Source organism: Mesitornis unicolor, unplaced genomic scaffold (assembly GCF_000695765.1).
Source record: "Mesitornis unicolor isolate BGI_N332 unplaced genomic scaffold, ASM69576v1 scaffold18596, whole genome shotgun sequence".
Taxonomy (NCBI): domain Eukaryota; kingdom Metazoa; phylum Chordata; class Aves; order Mesitornithiformes; family Mesitornithidae; genus Mesitornis; species Mesitornis unicolor.
The window spans coordinates 247-22651 of NW_010189077.1; the positions used below are offsets into that span (position 1 = coordinate 247).

Here is a 22405-nt window from a genome sequence, read left to right on the forward strand (position 1 = left end):
CCGCCATCCGTCCCGTGATGTGGCTGAAATGGAAGCGTCCGGTTTCTGTCCGGGCCCGCAGCAAAAGCTCAGCGCCGCTGATCTGTCGGTCTGTGCGTTGCGGTCCCCTCCTTGCCAGTGTAGCCGGCAGAGCCAAAGAGCGTGTTTGGGCCAGTGTGGCAGCACGGGATAGTGACCTGCTCCGGGTAACGGCTGGGGCAGCACTTCCCCAGCACTGTTTCTGTTTTATGGCCTTTTAAGTGATAGACATTCACCTCTGGCCCGGAAAGGCCTTACAGTATGACATTTATGCTAGGGCAAGAGGTTTTTGAAATACTAACTGTGTGCATCAGGTTCATTATAGTGGCAAAACAGCCACAGTGCTGTTCTTTTGTTTGCTCTGGAGTTAAGGCTTATCTCCACAAAAGCTAAGCACATCATGGTTGCTAATTGAATAAAACTAAAGATGTGTTCTCATTTTGATAACTAAAATAAAAAAAAAACTTTCTGATTGCTAAATTGAGTTTGCAATACGTGGTGGAGGGCTCCTGAATCAGTGACTAAATATGCATGGATATCGAAGTTGCAGAGTGTGCAGTCAGCCTATGGTGAGGAATCAGAAAATCAAACTTGATAGTTTTTATTCTCTGATTTAGTTGCATGAACTCAAACCCAATGAACTTGAAAATTTGCAGTACTGTGCCACATTGAGGGCTGTGATCAAATAAGGTAGCATTTAGACAATAGATTGCTGTGCAGAGCTCTCTCGTCTCTGTAGATGAGAATTAACCTTTAAATGTGATTTCTTTTAGCAGTGTGCTCAACAAGCTGTTTTTTACAGAGTTGTTCAGATTTGCTTTATTTTGTAGGCTAAGTTCATTTCTGAGGTGCACAGCAAGGTGCCTTCAAATAATTCTTCCTGTTCAGAGACTCTGCTCTCCGGATCTCAAAAACACGCACCTAAAACTTGCCAATACTATGCTTGGTTTACCTATGTTACTTCCAGAGAGGAAAAGGCTGTTCTTGCCTGTAGGTCTACTGTGCTTTTACTTTAGGTGCTCAACAGTCTAGGAAAAAAGGAGCATTTAATCTAATTTTAGATGATGTTGAACAGAAAGTACTCTGCTGCTCTGTTTGCAGCTAGGATGTTGGTTACAGGAGTTGAATTTCGATACGCATACATTTGTGATGATTGCTTGAAGAGTTACATGTGGAACGCCTTTTCCACTGCACAGAAGACTTTTTGATGGATTATTTAGGAGACCCTCTTTGTTCCCGTTAGGGTTATCCAACCTATCTGCAATATGCGCAGCCTCAGTGACCCTTGTCATGGCTCACAAGTGATATTAAGAATTAATTTTATATATTAAGCTGCCTTCAGTGCGGGTAGTAACTGTAAAGATAAACCAGCATCTTGTACTGAGTTTTCTATCTGCAGGTCACAGTTTGGGTTGTTGTTTTGAATATGAGCACATAGGTAACGTTTCCTGTAGATGATTTGATGGGAGGTATCTGGTCATCTGGATTCACAAATGCCACATTATATGCCTTCTTGGATGCTTTTCTTTCCGCTGTACCTCTTGCCTTACCTTTGCAACAAGTGAAGAGCTTATTGTCCTTTGGCTATTTTGAGATTACCTATTTGGCATGACAATTGTGTGTTTGGACCCCAGACTTGTTCTGATGTTCATAACTACTCAAGGTAGCCATGATGCAATGGATTTCCACTGCTTCCTAGTACACAGTTCAGAAACATCACCTTATTCCTCACTTATAATGAAGGAGAAAACTTGATGTCTTCTTTCATATGGAAACTGCTTTGTGCTGCTTCTGCTCTTATTGACCCAATTAATTGAGACTTCCAGATATGTAAAGGCAAGATGTTTTAAAGCACATTGTTTGCCAAAATAGAGAAGTACTTTGTGTTTGCTGAAGAACTCCTTGAACACTAAATATGTCTGGGGAGTTTTATCTTTTGTACTTTCAGTTCTGTTCTCAGTATGTAATCTGATAGCCTACTGTGTCCATAAATGCTCATTTCCTACTGATTTATGTGAAGCTTTTTTTTTCCCCTCATTTGCATGGCTTTTACTGCTAACTGGAAATGACTGGTAGCCTTTTCTATGTCCTTATAATTTTCAAATAAAAGTTAACTTCCCTGGTTTTGTATGAAGAAACATGGTATGCCCTGAAATTCCCAAGCTCTGCATGTCTCAATGTCTTCAGTTGCTCACTAGCTTGTCGAGCTGATGACTTTTTGTAAAATTCCCATAAACATGCTTTTGCCCAGCAGGGCTTCACAATTTCACACATCTGTTGTTTCTTTGTGTTGTCCTCTGGCACACAGAAGCAATCATGCAGTTGTCCCACTGCTTGCACTGGGTGCTCTTTTCTGAAGAATGTCTTGTCAAAGTGCCTTCGTAAGTACTCTGCTGCCCTTGAGAGCAAGAGGAAAGATTTAGCATTCAAATACTTAATATGTCTAAGTCAGTTAAAGTTTTACTGACTGATCTTCTGCATGTTTTCATGCTTCTTTTAAAATTGCCGTTGTTTGTATTCAACTGTAAAATGCAGGTGACGCTGCTTTCAAATGCTTCAAAAAAATTAGTGTATCCTTAAAGTAGTTACTCAGTGACACAGTTACTCCTCTTTGTACTATCAAAGCTGTCAGAGTAGGACATGGAGGGGGTAGTGGAGTCATGTTGCCTTGCGAGCTGTGGGAACAAGTGCCTGTTTGCCAAGGGTCAGCGTTAATTATTTGTAACTAAAGCCTGGAATCAATGACCACTGTTTCTCCTACAGTATTGAAAAAGCTGTTTCTGTGCAGTGAAGCAGTCCTTCCAGAGAATCAGTTGCTAGATAAGTTACTCAAACCTGTGAAGCTGGATTTGGGACTTGGTTCTTTGATGCCCAAAACCTCCCAAACCCACTTGGAGATAAATGAACACTTAGTTACTTAATTTGACTTACTTCTTTTGGGATATCCAGCAAATGGATGGATCTGTTTAATTTTCACAGAGAAGTCTGACCTCTAAGATACGTGCTACAAGTGTGGTAATAACTGAAGAGCTGACTATTTTGAAACCTCTGTTTTCTTGGAAGTGGTGGTGAATTAGTACTAATGCAGGTGGTAAAGGATCTGTAGGTTTCAGTCTTTGATTCAGTGCATGTAGTTCTCTCCCTGGCATTTCTGCATATGTTGGGCTTTAACAGTTTGGAAAAAAAGTTTTCATTATTCAGGATCTTCTGATGCTTTGATATCTTGACTTCAGAGGAAGGTATCAAGGTACATCTAATTAAATGTTAGAAAACCTCTTCATTTTCTCAGTTGCTCTCCATGTAGATGATGCTGCATTCTCCAAGAAAAACATATTTGCTGTCTACTTGGGAGTTTCTTGTTGCATCCTGGAAAAAAAATGCAATACAAGCAAAGCATTGCAAATACCTTTGTAACTAGAATACTTGTATGTGGTTCACTTGGCTAATTGTTCACTTGATTAATTGTAGTGGAGGGCGTGTGGTATGAAACAGCAGTTCAGATGTGTATGTCCTTTTAAATGATGAAAGGTTGACATATCTATTTTTTTCTGCATAACAAAAAGCTGTATTCTGGTAGCTGTTGCAAAGTAGCCAGCAAGCAGAAATCCACATGGAAGCTTGATTTGTAGCAAGAGGTCAGAGGTTTTGAACTCTTGTTAGGGAAGCTCAGGCTCTTTGACTGTTTTAGTTCCTCCTTTGTATGACCAAGTGTACATGGTCTTGTGTAGAAGATTTAGCTTGAGAATTAAAGTCTTGTCTTTTTTAAGAACACCAAAATTAAAATAAAACAAGACCCTACAACTAAATAAACTGTTGTCTTAGGGTACTTTGGAAATGATGAAAAATTATGAGCACTGTAGTGTGTCAGAGAAGTATGTTTATTGTGCACTGAGGTGTTTGTAGTATGAATAACTGTCATGTTTGCCTTCTTCCTTATACTTGTTAGTCCTGCGCCGTCTCAGCTTGTATCCTATGAGCTGATCAGACAGGTCCTCTTGAAGGAACACGTGCCTTCAAATGAAGAGAAGCAAAGCAATGACCTCATTGCAACATCTGTTACAGACACTTGGGATGTGAATCAAGGAGATGGGGGTGACATGTGTATGTAAAAGGCTCTGTCATCTGTAGTTTGAGAACTCTAGAAAAAAATGAAAACATTTCTGATCAGACATTTAATTTGGAGTTGGGGTTGAAAGGTGTCTTAGTCACTTAGGACAGTACAACTTCAACCTTTGAAAAACCTTGTGAATACCTCCTCAAGGTATGAAACCCATGGTGTTTCATCAATACCCTTCTCAGGTCCTTGTTGTTACTGTGTGTTCAGCTTAGCCAAATCCCAAACCTGAAAAGCAGGAGAAGGAAGGGCTGCTTTGTTTTATACTGAACTCCAAAACTGCATCTACAAGGTCAAAGTAGCAAGACTCTTGATTATTTTTTTTGAGGGCTTTTCTAGTTATTAACTTAGTGTTTCCTTCCATAATGATTGTTTTTATTTGTGTCTGTAAACTGACATTTTTATAATCAACCATGTAAAATAATCAAGAAAACAAATAACAAGAAAGGCTTGCCCCCCAGTGATGGGATTCTCTGTGCACTTTGTGCTGCAGAGGACAATTAATAACTTTTAGTGAGCAACTTCCTCTTTGGCTTCTGACTTTGCAAATTAAATGCTTTATTCAGGAAATGCTTGTGGCCATTATAGCAATTAACTGGAAAATGAAGTATTCAAGGTCAGTTTTGAGATATGTTACAAAGGGAAGTGGAAGATAGTTGGCGGTTGCTGTAGCAATGTAAAGCTAAAAAATGACCAAATTAACTGAATCCTATACAACATCTAGGTTGCACTAGCCAGGGTTCCAGTAGCAGCAGTATGAAGCACAGGCTACTAAAAAACACATTGGATAAACACAGACTCCTTCAAGGTGTTCAGATGCTCTGAAAAATGCCATGCACCTGTGAATTTGGATGTTGGAAATAGCAGATCTAAAGCATTACTTCTAATGAGGTGCATAAGCAACAGTTGTCTGTTAAATATCAGAGGGATAAAACTAAGTAAGTTGTTTGTTTGTTTTTAATGTTTAGTTGAGTATGGAATAATTTTCTGCAGTACCAAAATCCTGAAAATGGAACAAAAAAGTTTGGGGTTATTTTTAGTTCCGAGTGCTTAAAAGAGAGAACATCTCTGCCGTGTGAAAGCAGGGATTAATATTAAAGATGCTAAGTTGTGGTCTTAGGACCAGGATTACTGCCCATCATCTGCACAGTGAGTAGCATCTTCTAGAACTGCACAGAGCTTGCTGCACTCCAGTGCAGGTCGCAGTAGTTGAAACATGGCTTTGGGAAAGATCTGTTGTCCCCTCACATCACATCTGTAGTTGATTTCCTAAGCTATGGTGCAACACTATAAGAAACATATCTGAATAACCAGGTTGTAAGCCCAGTAATTTTTATTTATTTATGTACCTTTTCAGGTGTTGGATGGACTTTCTGAAGTCTGGACCACAGTTAGACTATTTGCTCTTTTTACTTCTATTATAGACAATATCTGTCTAATAATTATTCAACTGTGTGGTTTCAAAGAATGGGAGAAACATTAATCAAGTTTTTCAAAGAAGTAGATTATGTAAAACTCATTCAAGAATTTAATCTTGGGTATGTGTGTGGGACCTGAAGTGAATGAGAAAAACTCAGGCCTAATATGTTAAAAGAAGGAAATTACTGTTGTTCCCCGTTTCCCTTGTGCTGGTGCATAGTGCATAGTGTGCTGGTTCTAAAAAGACAGAAGCTATTTAAAACTGAAGAGGACGGTGTTTTCCCCGGTGTAAGGCTGGCGTCCCTGGAGAGAGCGGTTGCTGGGGCCGGGGCAGGGACCGAGGTCAGCGGCCGTGGCTACGGGGTGGGGGTGGCAGCCTGCAGCACCCTGGTCAGCGCCCGGCAGCCGCGGGACAGCCCCGACCCCCGCCCCCTGCCCACCGCCGCCTCGCGGTGTGGAGTCAGTCCTTGACCTTGGATTTGAGGTTTGAAAAGCCTTATCTTTTCCACACGTGTTGTTTACAGAGGTCAGTCACTGAGGCGATGATTACACTGAAGTGTGACTCCGTGGAAAAGGCCAACAGATTAAGAGGAAATGACAGCCGATGAGCAGAGAAACCACATGGAGGCTGGGATTGTAGGCTGCCTTAATTCTGTGGTGTCTTATGGAGGGGGCGAGAGGGAAGATGTCAGTCTGCTGCCTTCCAAAAATACTCAGGACAAGGGAAGAAACTAAAATTAAGGAAAAGTAGGAAAGAAAAGCAGTCACATTTATCGAAATGGATTAAGGAGAAACAACCAAGATCTGCAGCGGGGAAGCTGGAAAGAGAGAGAGACTGGGAAGTGGCAGTATAGAAGTGTTGAAAAAAGTTTTCAAGCAGTTACTTCACAGTGCCCAGAGCCATTAAGAGCTGATGAACCTGATGCAGCAGGGCAGGCTGGAATCTATTTGGGATTACAAGTCCAAGATATCAGGAGAAAGTTCAGGTCACAAGAGAATCAGACACTGAGCTAGAGACAGCTCTCTGCCTTACTGCAGAACTAGGGCCAAGCACAGCTTTCTGACTCCCTGGAGTTGTGGGGTTTGTGACATTACAACAAGTGAAGTAAATCATCAGTACCTTTAGTGTTAGCTTTAACTGAGGGAAAAATAGTCTTGACAGTCTGCTCTGACTGTTGGTGACAACTTGTATGTTGTTACCAAAATATGTACTGCCTATTTTGCATTTGGGTTAGACACAATCTGTCTCAATGGTGTCATCCTGAGGGGTTGTTAGTGAATGCTGAAGGAACAACTGCAGTGTTGGAGTCATACAAGACATTATTCTGAATCATACTGTGTCCATAGGACATGTGGTCACTTCACAGTTTCTTCTTGCATCATTCTTTTCAAGCTGGAGGATTCAAGCCCTAGCATATATATGTATGAGACTATGCCAGCAACTTCTTTTCATTATGCAAAGGGACTGTTTTTCCATGCATTCTGGTTTTGGTTTGGGGTTTTTTTTTTGCCTCAATGTGACATTAAACCATGAGAAGATGCTTCTCCTTATTCCATAAAAGGTTGAGATGTAGATGTATGTCTTAGAGGGTTGGGGATTTCTGTTAAACTCATGTGTTCTATGTCAACTGTAGTATTTCTGGAAACATATCTGCATGCTTATGTACATGGGTTGAAAAAGTGTCTAGAACATGAGTTTTCTTGAGCACATCAGGTAACACCACAACATCTGAGTACTGACCTTCTAAACATTTCTTGAGATACTTTGCCTTCTACAACATTTACATATTCACTACTACACTAATGTAATTTTTTTCTTTTTTTCCCTCTCAGAAGGTGATGTAGATATTATCAGTTTCTAAAGTAACATTTGTGACTCTGAATACCTCTTTCTGACATAGTATCTAATATTCTTGGTGTCATGTTATTTGGGTTTTTTTGGTCATAGGAAGTGGATTTGGAAGAAAGACTTGGCGAGTTGGATCTTAGGAATGATTCAGATATTCCTGATATTCCTCCACCAACAGACAGCACTCCAGAAATCCTCAAAAGGGCTTTGTCAGGCTTGTCTGCCAGGTATGGTAAAACTAACAGCTCTGAAATGTAATAGCTGCTAGCTAAAATTCTTACAGATGATATTGCAGGTTTAAAATTCATGTGATACACATGAGAAGGATATTTTTTTACTGCATATCATTATTGATTTATTTGTGCTTTGATAGTATCTTAAGTGTAACAGGTTTTGCATATACCTGAAGATTGCCCATTGCATGTATTTCTACATAAACTGCTGCATGCACTTAAAGATTTGCTATTGCTCAGTCTAAGTGTTGCAATAAAATGGGCTGAAGAATAGTATTTGGGTTTGATATTCAGAAAAACTATTTATGGGGGTTATAATAAACCAATTTCCTACATCCAAGGTTAACGGCGGAGGGGGGGGTGTGGGGTGGATGGAGCATCTGTGCATAAATGAAAGGGGAGGAAGTATAAATCCTCTGGGTGAGCTTTGCTAGCTTTTTGTGACAGCACTTCCATTTCTAAGTAATTTTTCTTTGCAGTTAAATACAACATAGCTTTTATTTTCTTACCTTTTAAAGCCATGTTTATTTTTTCCTGCTGTTTCTCTTTTTAAACCTTGGTTTCTGCCTCCAACTCCTGTTCACAGGAACTTACGGGCTAGCAAGTGTGGGAGTATGTGTTTGTGTATGGATAGACAAATCGTCATGGGGACCTGCATGTTCATGGAAACTAACAAATCAAGTTCCTGGTATAATTGTTTATACAGTCCCTTTACAGCACTTGATCAGTCAAGCCCTTTTGGAGACGGCAATTCACATTACTTGTTTTTCACTAATGCAATGAAGAAGCATTTAGATGTGTGGTAAATCACACACCAAATAACTACCTAGTTAAATGAATGTGTGTATCTTGTATACCTCATGCTCAACATAACAAATCAAGTAATAAATAATGTATATTTTAGATGCAACTTAGGTCTTGCAAGAGTCAGAAGAAGGATCTCCAATCCAGACTATGATTAAAAACTTCCAGGTCCTTGTAAAAACACTGATCTCCAATAGAGGTGTGAAACTACATGTTTTTGACTTGCTCCTTTTCTAATCTGTTGTCTGTTTGTGTGGTGATGTCTGGTAGCTATAAACAGACATATTGTTCGCAGGTTTCAAAAAGCATGTGTCTAAACTGCACCGGCTGCCACCAGAACGCGGTGTTCTCTACTGCCATCACACTGCAGGGAGTATCCTGTTACTATCACTTTTGGAGTTCTCTTGCCACGTTAAATGTTGTGGCAGTCTTAGGTCTCCAAATCAGACCTGTTCCAAAGGGCACTTGCATGACAATTCTTCAAAGCCTGCAACTAAGAGGCGCAGGTGAAACCTTTCCTGTTTCATATGCTTGAAACTCTTTATTGGAGTGTTTGCACAAAGGTGCTTTGAGTGCAAAGTTGAATTCTTGGTGCTTTATGAATGTTAGATTCAAAATTACCCACTAGGAAGGTTTAATAACTGGCAGTCCTACCAGAGCTGTTGTCATAATGTGCAATGTGAGTTACACTGTAGCTCCTGAAAATATTGTTTCTCTTTGCATTCCATCTTTAGAGAAATAGTATCTGTAACTTTCCAGTGGTAAGTTAGGATATAGCAAACTTGTCAGGTGGCTTCCTGGATTCTGGAGCTTCTTGTCTTACTTTACCAAATCTCTCTTTCCAGCAATGCACTTGCCAGGACCCTTAAGATACTATGTGATATTTTAACGTTATTCTTGAGGGAAGCCAAATACTTCTAAAGGAGTCTTGCTTACTATAGATATGTCAATGGGAGTGAGCTGCTACTCCATAGCCCATGTCACAGAGGAACTGAAAGCATCTGTTGCAATAAAGTCCATTGTGCCTTTGCTCTGATACTTAGGGCAAATCCAATTAGTGGCTTTAGCTGCCATTAACCTGCTGATGAATAACATCCCTGAAAAACAAATTAAAGTTTACATTACAACTGGAGTATGATGCAAAACTAGTAGTGTCCCCTGAATCAGGTGTGTCTCCTGGTGCAGTGATGAAACACAAGACTGATAAAAATGTGAAACATTAGAAAGAATGGCTTTAAGCTATAGTAGGGTGGTTTTTTTTGTGTTTAGCAGTAATTTGTGATTAGTTGGTTCAATGTACTTTAATTTAGAGGCAAAATTCCTGAACGGAAAAACACAGTCAAAAGAGGAGAAAAATTTATTGAAAAGTGATATGAACAGTAAAATACAGACAATTGATAACTAGAAACATTTTCATGACATCATGGAGCTTGTGATGAGGGTTTTTAAAAAAATAATTTAAAATAACTGGACTCTTGATATTTCTTTGATGCTGACCTTTGGGGGTATAAAATAACATTTTTAGTTACTGTAGAAATTAGGAAAAAAATAGCAAATACTTCCCAGTTGTTTGGGTTGTTTTTCTTTTAAAAAGAACTCTTATTCTTTGAAAGAAGGTGTTCACGATAACAACAATTTCTGTTCTGCTTTCGTTAGGTAGCCACAAACAGCTGCAAAGATATTCAAGGGCAAAAGAGTACAACTAGTTTGTCCTATCACCCCTCCTTGTCAGCTGTGTTCCTGTCCTGGTTCTAGTGCTCACAAGACTACTTTCAATAGACAACCCCCTACCTGGCAAAACAGCTGCTTCTCCAACACAGACCACAGTCAGTGATCACTGTTTTTTTTTGTCTGTTACTCCTCAAAACCAGTATGCTTTTTACCTGGCAGCTTTTCTTTCATATGTGAGCTTTTACATGGCCAGGCCCCCATCAGTCTTGCTGATTATGTGATGCTTTTTCAGAGTCCTGATGTATTTTCACAGCAGCTTTAATATGGAGTCAATCCATTTAATTGCAGATGATTTTTGGGGAAGGGGTGAAAGCACGGGAAAGAAGAGAGGCAGCTAACTTTAATTTCTTTTACTGTGTATCCTGTTCAGTTGGATAATTGGTTGTTTCTGTGATTTTTGCTATGTGTTTTATTAAGCACCAAAAATTCTGGGACTCCCACCGTTTCTAATACACTTTAGTTAGTAAAGGAAGTGGCATTGATATTAATTTATAACTGGTTGCTTTTTTTTTGTAATAGATGGAAAAATTGGTGGATTCGTGGAATTCTCACTCTAGCTATGATTTCTGGGTTTTTTCTGACCATATACCTGGGATCATTTATGCTGATGCTTCTGGTAAGTTTGTTTAAATACACAATGCCGTGCAAGAGTTACTTCATCTCTTCATTCATCGTGCATAAGACAGCTGAGAGCAGACTGCACAGACAATTCAGAGCAATTTGTCTTGCATTTGTGTAAACGTAAATACTTTTGAAAAATACTGGACAGATTGACAGTTAGACCTTGTGGATCAAGAACTTCTTATATACTTAAATTAATATTTTTTTAAGTAGGAATTAAAGTAACTCTAATATGAACAATTGTTGCCTTTAAGTTTAAGAAACTACTGTCATGTATTTGCTTGTCCAGTTCTTATCACCTACTGTTACAGTCTTTGAGATTTGTTTAAAAAAACTAAAAATGAAGACACAAGAATTTAATTTTTTGAGACTGAGGAGAGCAGGCAGATTTTATCTGCTGGCTGTGACTGGCACTAAAAGGCTTTCCTCAGGCAAGCTTCATTAATTCGCCACTTGTCTACAGGCCTGCCTTGTGGCCTTGGGTTTATCTGTAGATTGGAGCTAGATCCAAGGTACAGAGATTGAATGCACTTTTAGGTTATGAAGTGAGCAAATATAATGATGATGATGATGTTCACACACCCTGCATACCTGGTCAGCCTTTACTCCTTCTTTCTATCATTTTCACTGCTGGTACTTTTACTGAATAATGGTTTAACTATCTTTCCCAGTCATGGCGAGTAACAGGCAGGGATGTAGCTTCTAAACACTGAAAATAGTACTTGTGGGTAACTGCTTCGATCTTTGACTGTAAGTTTGTCTAACTCTCAAAATGTGCTTTTATTTTTTCATGGCCTCATGTGTAACACCTTTTGGATTGCATTGTCTTGAGAGTCTGGAATGTTGTTTCACCAGTATTATGGTCTGGATTACAGTCTCTGCATCTGAATTAATCTGGTTTATATTTCCTGTTTTTAGAGGAATGACATGACAAACTAGTAATTCATTGTTTCATTGGTGAAGGATTTTTTTTGCGTGTGAGGAAACCAGTAAAAAAGCCCCTTAAAAAGTATAGGTCTTTGTAAAGAGATTTATTTTTTTTCCAATCCTTCCTTTAGTAGTCTGTTACACTTAAGAATTATGATAACTGACTAATTGAACTAATCAATTTGCAGTGTGATTTGGTATTGTTGTGGTTCAACCCTAGCCAGCAACTAAACCACACACAGCTGCTCAATCACTGCCTTCTGGTGGGATGGGGGAGAGAATTGGAAGGGTAAAAGTGAGAAAACTCATGGGTTAAGATAAAGACAGTTTAACAGGTAAAACAAAAGCCGCACATGCAAGGAATTCATTTGCTACTTCTCATTGGCAGGCGGGTGTTCAGTCATCTCCAGGAAAGCAGGGCTTCATCATGCATAATGGTTACTTTGGAAGACAGAAACCATCACTTTGAATGTCCCCCCTTTCTCCTCTTCCCCCAGCTTTACATGCTGAGAATGACATCATATGGTATGGAATATCCCCTTGTTCAGTTGGGGTCAGCTGTCCCAGCTGTGTCCCCTCCCAACTTCTTGTACACCCCCAGCCTACTCACTGGTAGGGTGATGTGAGAAGTAGAAAAGACCTTGACTCTTTGTCAGCACTGCTCAACAATGATGAAAACATTCCTGTATTATCTTCACTGTTTTCAGCACGAATCCAAAACATAGCCCCATACTAGGAACTATGAAGAAAATTAACTCTATCCCAGCCAAAACCAGAACAGGTATATTCATTATATACTCAGAGATTGCAGCCACAGGCAAAGCTGTCAAGAGATGAATGAAAAGGTAATTAAAGTTCATATAGAATGGGAGTAGAGTTCTTCCTCTTTTGTACCATAAAGCAAAACCTCCTTCTTCTAGTATAATAAACTATTTTATAAAGTTGACCTTTAGGACTACCTAAAAAAGAAGAATTGAGGGGAAAAAAAACCATTTTTGTTCACAAATTATTTCATTTAACTGGAATTAGCTTACATTTAGACAAAAGTTGTGGTGCTAAACACAAATCTTAATAAGAGACTGAACATGCCCAGAGACTTGTAGGAAGGGTAATCCAGTGAAGTTTGGAGGCCAGGCCCTGAGACTGCTCTAAAACATTGGGAGGCATGTTTTACGGTTGCCTGTTACTAAGATAACCAACACAAGCTTCCATGCCTTTCAACCCTGGCATCCTTTTCCACTGTAAGGTGCAGTCCTTTAATGTTGCTCTTGCATGTAGCATTTAAGTTTTATAATGTAGGCTGAGCAGAAGAAAAAGCATGAGGTGGTAGGGCTTCAAAATTAAATCACTGAGGTGGTATAATACTGCTTAAACTGTATTTATGTGTCGAGCACAGTGAAATGTATTCATGATTGCAAGTAGTAAGAGAATACTGCGAAGCCTAGCATGCCAACATACACAGTTGACGTGGGTAGGCTCTTACTCCTGCATCTGCACAGGATTACTGATGACCTGTGTTTGGCAGGACTGGATATCTGGGCAGGGCGGTCTGCTTGGTGGCTGTGTGTTAGACAAAACTGACAGAGTCTCCTTTGGAGCACAGACTGACAGGACGTACCTCCAGAGTTATACGGACAAGCACTGAAGTAGTGAGATCAAAACAAATGAAGGTCATAGAGGGTGTGACATTCAGACCTGGGTTAGATGAGCTTTGCTTCTTCTCATCAATGCTAATTGTCAGTGTAGACTTACCCTTAATGAGGTGCTTGCAAGTGGAAGACCTGAGTGTCCAAGTTGAATTGCACAACTAGTTTTTTCCATTGCATCTAGAAAATACTTATTACACTAAATTTAAAGATGAAACTTAGCCTAAAGAGATTGAAGAGCCTACTTTACAGCAAGTACTTTTGACTTGCTGGTGGCAAACAGTTTTATTAAAGTTGGGAGCTTTCCCTTGTTTCACGAGCGTATTCTTGCAGCTAGCCCAATGTGCTTTTTTTCAGCATGTCTAGTGGTTTTGAGGGTTTTTTTGAGGGAGTGGGTGGAGTTAAACAGAGCTTAAGTTTTCCTTGGACTTGTTTTGAAGCTGTATGTTTTCTGTGTGGAATTTGAATTCAGAAAAATTTCTCCCCTTAATGCAGGTTGCATTAAAAACCAGATGCAGAATATTTATATAGTTTTTATTTCTCTTAATTTTAGGTCCTAAGCATCCAAGTGAAGTGTTACCACGAAATCATTACTATAGGTTACAGGGTCTACCACTCATATGATTTACCGTGGTTTAGATCCCTCAGCTGGTGAGTAGCAAGCAAGAACATTAATAAGTGGAGATGTGAAACTTAAATCTTCATGTTCTTCATAGCCTGTTATGGTGGAATGATAGCTTTGTAGGTTGTGTGTGACCTGAAAACCTGACATCTGTCTCTGATACAGGATTCTGTAGTTGTCTTCCACCTGTGAACTTGAACAAATCAGTTGGCCTTTTACTACTTCAGTTTTTCCCTTGTTACATATATATATATATATGTACACATGTATGCATGCATATATGCTTTAAGTCATAATTGGGCATGTGTAAGCTATCTAAAAATGTGCATAGTCAAATAATCACCTAGTCTCCTGATCTGTATTACCTGAACTGCTTTGATTATTTTTTTTGGCTGTTAACGTTGCACAATAAATAAATATTTATTAGGTACCTAAAAGGCTTTTCTTCACATATAGAGGATTTAAATAATAACATACATGTTTTAAGTACTTTCCAATTGTACACTTAATCGTAGGACTACAGAAGTAAGTGTTGAGAAGTCTTCTGAAAGCCAAAAGACAAGATTAATTCTTCTGGAAAATCCTAGATAGCTGTGATAATGTCGTGCTTACATAGAGCTGGACAGAACATGAGAAATCAACTCTTCTTCTGAGTTCTGGGAGGAAAAATAAATGCTTTTCACTAGAGTCAGTGTTATGGGAAGATATTGGGCACATGTAGTCTCTAAGGTGCTTGAGGACAGAATTCTTCAGACATGAACTATATTTTATTTTTGGTTTTCTGTTGGTTTTGTTTTTTTTAAGGATTTGAAATATCTAGGTTATTCCCTGCCTCTTGTCACATTAGCTTCTTCAGTTTTTGAAGCAACTTTACTGTGTAATGTGGTGGATTCTTGCTGTTGGCTCTTTTTGTAAATGCTAATCAGTTCCCCTCTGGTCGCTCCTGGATCATCCAGGAGACTGATCCATTGTCTGCTTTATTCCATGGCTTCTGGATCTACAGCTAGAGCAGACTCATACAGGAATGGTTCTGCAGTCTTGCCAAAATTTTCAGAAGAGGAGATGAACCATCTACCATTTAGTCTACTTTGGCAGTTGACCACCATCACTGTCCTATGTGGAGCTCAGAATGATCTCTTCTGCATTGCCACACTAGTTAACATAAAAGCCCCTTTCAGCTGAACATCTCGCCGCTGAGACTAATCAAGACATTTCAGTGAGATGGGAGAATCTTGTTAGGATTCTAAATAAACTATTTGGCTTATTTAGAGATGTGAAACCTTGCAAAGTGAGTGTAAACATCTACTGGAAGGGAGAGAATGAGTACTGATCCCTCTGAGAATATCTGGAGATCCAGTCTTGAATCACAAGTTTTTATCTTCTGTGACTGACTTTAGTAATCAGCTGAAGAGTATGTTGCCTAGAGAGGTGCATCTCTTAGTGCTTTTGGATTTGCTATTTATTGTTTCTATTTGAGGACTGCCTTGGCATTTGAGGATCCCATTGTGATTTAACTCTAGAAAGTAACTGAGCTTGTGTGAAAATCTGTCACAGTATTACTTGCGTACTGTCTTGACCGAAAGCAATTTCTTTAAAGATCCTTCAGAAACAGATGGCTGAAGGTGACATTTCACCTCAGTTGAACCTTGGGTGTGGACATGCTCCTACAAAATAATTTTGAAAAAGTTGTAGTAACAGCTGCATTTACTAGTTAGTTTTATGGATTTGACCTTGTAAGATTATTGCTCAGTCAAGAAAGCTGAACGATGAAGTGCGTGGTGAGCAGGAGATGGAGCAGTAACACTTTCAGATGAGAATCTTCAGGCCAGAAGGCAAAAGCAGAGTTACATTCAAATCCTCAGGCCCCATGTCAGATTCACTGTCCTATAACCTCAGAGCTTTCCTTATGCAAGTACCTTTTTTTCCTGTTTGTAAGGCAGAAATTACAAGCTACCCTTATTATGATATAGGAAAAGAATGTGCAGAACTGCTTGTGTCAATATTGATGACAGCAGATGCTTGTTCTGTACTTTTAGAGTATCTGAAAAGGGCTTGCATAGTTATGGAGTGTTAAATACGGTAGTTGAGGATGAAATGAATTTTCCAACTGTATCCTTATACAAAGTATGTTTGTTTTTTCTACCACAGTTCCTTTAGAAAAAATAAATTACAAAAATGGCTTGTTAGGGGAGACACTGACCCAGAAGTATAAGACTGGATTTATACTTGAATTTTATTTTTCTCACATATTTTCTACTTCTCTGTTTTTCCTTTTGTGTGATTTTTTTTTTTTTGGTGTGTGTGTGTTTGTTTTATTTTTAAGAATGACACTTAGATATCTATTATCTTGTTAAAACAACTGCTAACTGTTGTGTATTGTAGGTACTTTTTGCTGTGTGTGAACTACTTCTTTTATGGAGAGACTGTAGCTGATTACTTTGCTATGTTTGTTCAGAGAAGAGAGCAGCTTCAATTCCTAATTCGTTACCACAGGTTTATATCTTTTGCACTCTATTTAACAGGTAAGTGTAGGAAATTGCAAAAATGATAGAACTTTGTGCTGCAGTTGTTTCTGTGCTTATTTGTTTAGAAAAAAATTGTTCCCCGACTGTATACACTTTCAGTTTATTTTTCCTCTTGATGTTCAAGGAAACTTGGTGTTTACAGTTTCATATTTCCTGTGAAAAGATTAATATAAATTTTGCATTCACTGAGAAAGGAAGGCAGCCTACACAAGCAGAGAAAATTGAGCTAATAGTGCTCAAGAGAAGTTGACATGAATTAATTTTGGTGGCTGAAGAACTTGGGCTCAGTACCTGAATATATGAATACTGTTCTGACCACCTATGGAGATGACCTGTATGTGTAATTGCTGTGCTGGGTCGATGCATTATTGTGCAAGTGTTCTGCTAAGTCTACAGCAATATATTTGAAACTGATTATTCAAAATTCTTGAAGTTTTATTTTGTCTGCAAGATATTAAGATGTTTGCCTCATGGATAGATTTTTCTCCTTATCCAAAGATTTTTTTTTTAATTTTGTTTTTTTAAAAAAAGCCTCTTCTCTAGGAAGAAGAAACATAAGCTGGCAGTCTTATAGGGTATTGCTTTGTAAGCATGTAAATATAGTCCCTGATGTTTTCAGAAATGCAATTGATACTAATTTAGCCTAAAATTAAATCAATTGAAGACTCAGATTGGCCTAAGGGACAGGAGACTGCTATACTACAACTACTTCTAAAATATATTAAGAAACCTGATCTTAATGAAGAACTGTCAGTCCATCTACTACTAATTTTTTCAAACAAGACAAAAATTCTACTCGATGCTTAGATTGCAAACTAGAAAGCAGCTTTGCAAGACTTGACCTTTTCCAGCTGGCTTTGCCCTGAGGAAACTAACTTGGCTAATGCCTCGTCACTGCTGAAAGGCAGCGAGGGGAGAGATGAGACATGCCAGTCATGAACAAAAGTGGCAGCAGAGCATAGCAGAGCCCCATGGTGGCTGTCACACTGGGATTGTGGGCTCACTGAGGGGCTGTCCCCAGGGTTAAGGGTCTTTTGAGGGCCTCTGATGCCTCCTGGTGCAGGAAGTTGCACTAAGGTAAAAGAGGTGTTCTGTTAGCACCCCAGAACCAAAGGTCTTTAAGTTTCTTTCAGTCAGTTGAATTCTCCAATGTCTGCACTTCACAATTGTGTCAGGCAATGCAGCTGTATGCCTGTCTGGGGGAGAGTGGCAAGCTAGTTCCTTTCAGTTATTTCTGTTAATTACTCAAAATCGACCTGATTTTTGAGAGGTTTTTAAAGGTGATGGTCTCCTCCCCTAAAAATTGATGTGTGTGATGGGCCTTGTAAGTAATGAAATGGATGCTCTTTAGTGATGTTAACTAAATCTCATGCTCCAATGAGAATATTTCTGTATGTATACTTACTGAATACAAACAAACACTCCTAGCAGCAGAGGAATGAAAAATTGCTTCAAGGGAAGAGAATTACTAGTATATTACAATTCAGTGTAATGACATATAAGATGGTACAAACTACACTTGCTTTGTTTTACAGGCTTCTGCATGTTTGTTTTGAGTTTAGTGAAGAAACATTATCGTCTGCAGTTTTACATGGTGTGTATTACCCACTTTGCTGTGGTCATTCACGTTCTGAATGTCACTAGAAACAGTCATGTTCATGAAATAGCTTGGAAGAGGGGTGTAGAAAATGTGCTTAAACCAACAGTAATGTGAAATCAAGTCATGTTGGGCTGCTTGGTATCTGTTCACATTGTGGCTTGTTATTACTATATCATGAGATACAGTCTTTCAGTAAATACAAGCCATTGTTGGTGAGGCCTTGTACGTATGCAATATGCTATGTTTCCCTTGGTGACAGTCTGGTGTGAAAGGGGTGTGCATGCACCTCCCAGGTCTGAAGCCAAATACATTCAGCATAGCATGGAAAGAGGTTCTTGTGACTCAAGTCACTTTGTAGAGGCCCCACTGAAGAGCTATGGAGGCAGCTTAATCTTAACCCCTACGTGCAAGATTTATTCTGTGAAACTTAACAGCAGTTCTGGTCTTGTGCTCTGCTGTGCCCCAGAAGATCATTAATCTACTAAAAGAACAGTGTTTTCATCTCTTTTGATGGACAAATCATTGGATGAACAAATATCCACCTAATAAGCAGCATAGTAACTAATCAAGAACGTGAACTTTTTATGTACCTTACAGATTGAAAACTAATTTTGTAACATCACAGGTAAAAACCAAACAAAAACAAAACCAAACAAACAAAAATCCAACCCCAAACGAAAAAGCCTCCAACCCAACCCCCCAAAAAACCACCATGCACCCCACCCTTCCTTCTTCTGTACAGGGATGATTAGAAGCAACAGTAAAACAGTAATGCAGTTCAGCTCCTGTCTTTAAAGAACCTGAGCCGTCAGGGCATTGCGCAACCTTAAAGATTTCATAAAGCTCTGGAGCTGCAATTCTCTTTTTCTACAATGCTTTAGGTAGCACTTTACAATTGAGGATCTCTAACTCTGGATTAGGACTTAGCTGAGCCCTGTATGAGGGTGAAAAAATATATATCTTTTACTCAAAAAAAATTTACCTTGTTTGTGGGAGAACTTGCCTGACAAGGAGATGTAGCTTTTCTAGGAGAGGTCGTCTTTATCTTCTAATCGACAAAGTGCTCATCTTTAGATTGGTACAAGGTAAATATATTAAATTTTCACTTTTTCCTTTTTGTTTCCATCCTAGAAAGAATGTAGAAAAAAATGTCATATCAGTTATATGACTTAGTGCCAGCCCAGAAAACATTAAGGTGCGACTGCCTAAGAATTGCAGTAATACAGGAAGTCACGTACTGTGTGTCAACACAGTGTTTGGACAGATGAGGAGAGTACCTATTTGGTTTTAGTTGGTGTTCCAGTACCACTGTACAAATAGTAAACATTTTGCTGCAGAGATGCTTTAATTAACCAGCAGGTCATACTTTTAGGAATCTTTAGTCAGTTCTTGCACCCTCTCTTTCATCCTTCTTGCATTGTCTTAACTGGATGTAGATACTTGCTGCCATAGGAAAATGCATGTGATAAGAGAATTACAAGTAGGACTTTGCCAAGTGTTAAATCGCCCAGACATCTGGAGTGCCTAAATTTGGCGTTTCATGGGAAAACTACCAGTTCTTGATCTAAAAATTTTTGGAAAGTAAAATCTATTGAATAATCTTTACTGGTAAACTACTCGGAAATTACTTTATTGCATAGTGGTGCTACAGAATTGGTTAAATGATCACGTACCTAAAAATTAATGCTTTGTTTTCCCTAATCATGAGAATTGTCATGTTTCATAAGAGGACTGGTATTCTGTTATGAGATCCATATTTGTGTAACGTCACTCTTTCATTAGTTGTTCATTGCATTTTATTGTTGCAGTTCTAACATGTCTGTTGTATATGTATGTACAGAATATCACATTGCTTACATTTCTTTGCTGCTTTCATGCTGAAGGTGTATGTCTTAAATCAGATTTTAAACTGCATGTTAAAAAATTCTTGGGTGGAGGTAAGTGATAGGGAAACCTGTTAATGTTTCAGTGCTTGTTTCAGAAAGCCAGCTAATTTGTGATATACTGTATGTTCACATCTCTTGCATTATCACTAGAACTGATCTTTCCTGTGAGCTCCTACATGGCTCCTCTAGCTGACATGCCAGTATTTATCAAGGTGTATGGGTTGGTGTTTTCACTAACTGTTGTGTTGTTGCATTGTTAACAGTTCGCATGGACTCATGTCACTTTGCTGATCACTGTAACTCAATCTCATCTTGTCATCCAAAATCTCTTTGAAGGCATGATCTGGTAAGGGGACAGTAATAAACTGATTCATAATTTTATTGTATTGAAAGGTTGGTTCTTTTCCATAGCAGATCTGGTTAGGGAATAATTGTGGGAAGAGTTAAAGCAGCACAAATTAAAGTCATGTTGGAAAGAGAGTTGAAGGAATCTGGAGCAATGAGGTAAAGGATACAGGAAAGATAGCAGAAACCTCTTTAGCTAGATTGGCAGCCAGAAGTATGATAGTTTTGAACAACCACTTTATTTACCTGCAAGGAATAGGATTACTTCCATGCTTGGTGAAATAGTTTCCATAGCATTTTGCTGAATGGATGAACATTCAGCAATTCTTTTTCTATTACTTGGGAGCTTCAGGTTGCTCAGAGCTATTGAAATTGGAGCATTTAATCTGAAATCCCAAATCTGGCTGCCTTCTCTGCCACCTTCCCTGTTCAGATAAATTCAGATTACTTATACTTGAAGAGTTTAAATTTTGGATGTTGCTGGGTCATATTAGTGCCCTATTTTCAGCTATATATTAAATTCTGATGATGCAGATAAACTTGATTACTTAAAATTGCTCCTCAAAGAAAAGCAGTGGTGTTTTCCTACCCCCCACCTCTTTAGGGCAAGGGTAACTTACAAGTTGAGAAAGAAGGAAAAAGCACATGGAAGATGATTTGTGTGCTTCCAAGGACATAATACTTCATGCTTTCCTTTTTCTTTTTTCTGATATATGTACAACTGGGGAGATTATTGCAGAAAAGATGTGCTCATAGTTATATAGAAAACCCAAAACTTTTGACAGAGTTTGTGTAAACAAACTGTTTTCATAGCAATCATGTTCACATGCTAAAAACTGAACCTTGTTGTTTTGCTAGCCTACTATTTCTTAGTTCCACTGGTGCTATTATTGCACAACAGGCAATTTGGCAAATGGTTACAAAATCTGACTTTTAGCTTATTAATACATCCCTGCTTTGAATGGAGGAAAAAAGCCAACAGATGTTAACAGGCTTGAGTAACAGATTCAGATGCTATCTGCATGCCAAGAACATTTAGGAAGTTAACACAGGCTGCTCCAAACTGACAAGAGGAGGAAAAGGAAAACTTTTTTCCTAAATTTAGGATTACTAAACTTTATAAGGAATTTGCTTGCTTTGATGTTACCAAAAACATTAACTTGTTTATACCTGTTGATTTCTTCTTAGCTGTGGTACCAGTCTTCAAGCCTGATAGGAAAAAGCCAGCATATTTATGGTTTAAGGTCATGCACCAAAATAATATTTTAACTTGAACTGACATGGATCTGTAATGGTCTTGATTGGCTGAAGACTAAAATCAGTACAGCTAAATATGCTGCTCATGGGGGAACTAGGTGAACACGTTATGAAACATAATTCCTTCTAAATACTACAGAAAAATTATCCAGAAATAAATGCTGTTTCAATTTCTGACCTGTGTTCAGGCAGCTTTTCTTTTTCTCCATGAAGCTTTTTTTTATGTCTTCCTCTAGGTTTCTGGTTCCAATTTCAAGTGTTATCTGCAATGATATTACCGCTTACATTTTTGGATTCTTCTTTGGCCGAACTCCATTAATTAAGGTATGTACTTAGGCACTTCCTCACTAATAAGCTTTTATAGTTTATAGCATTTTTGATACTTGTTCAAAAACATGTTTATGGAAAAATTACTTTCTGCTGTACTGATACACATCTTTGCTAAAAACCAGATTGACTATCCTGTTTCTGAAGATTTGTAAGTGGAAACTGGGATTAATGGGAATGTAATATTGACATCACAGTATAATAAAGTTTGAGTCTATTGCATCATCATTATTATCACTTACTTTTTGGATTTCATATGCAAGTTTAACTGCATGCTTACTGTACAGAAACTGTTCTTTGAAATAAGACACTATTTAATATATTCCTATTCCTCATCTAATCTCGTTGATGTAGCACTGAGAAGGGCTCGAGTAGTAATCTTCCAATTCTGGTACAATATGCAAGACCATACAGAAGGCCATGAATTACTATTTTCATGATGTTGATTAATTTTTGGGTATTTAGTTGGTTCTGATATTAA

The 22405-nt window shown here is 38.6% G+C and overlaps 1 protein-coding gene across 1 annotated transcript in view; it reads left to right on the plus strand.

The window, feature by feature from the left end:
- Positions 1 to 17: 17 nt before the first annotated feature.
- The window catches only part of CDS1 (CDP-diacylglycerol synthase (phosphatidate cytidylyltransferase) 1), a 30112-nt gene continuing 7724 nt past the window's right edge, over positions 18 to 22405 (plus strand). The window contains exons 1-11 of the mRNA XM_010185957.1: positions 18 to 185; positions 636 to 673; positions 3965 to 4119; positions 5772 to 6010; positions 7500 to 7627; positions 10688 to 10784; positions 13916 to 14013; positions 16367 to 16506; positions 18045 to 18103; positions 20259 to 20341; positions 21834 to 21921. Coding sequence (XP_010184259.1) covers positions 18 to 185; positions 636 to 673; positions 3965 to 4119; positions 5772 to 6010; positions 7500 to 7627; positions 10688 to 10784; positions 13916 to 14013; positions 16367 to 16506; positions 18045 to 18103; positions 20259 to 20341; positions 21834 to 21921 — 1293 coding nt within the window. The remainder of the gene's footprint in view (positions 186 to 635; positions 674 to 3964; positions 4120 to 5771; positions 6011 to 7499; positions 7628 to 10687; positions 10785 to 13915; positions 14014 to 16366; positions 16507 to 18044; positions 18104 to 20258; positions 20342 to 21833; positions 21922 to 22405) is intronic.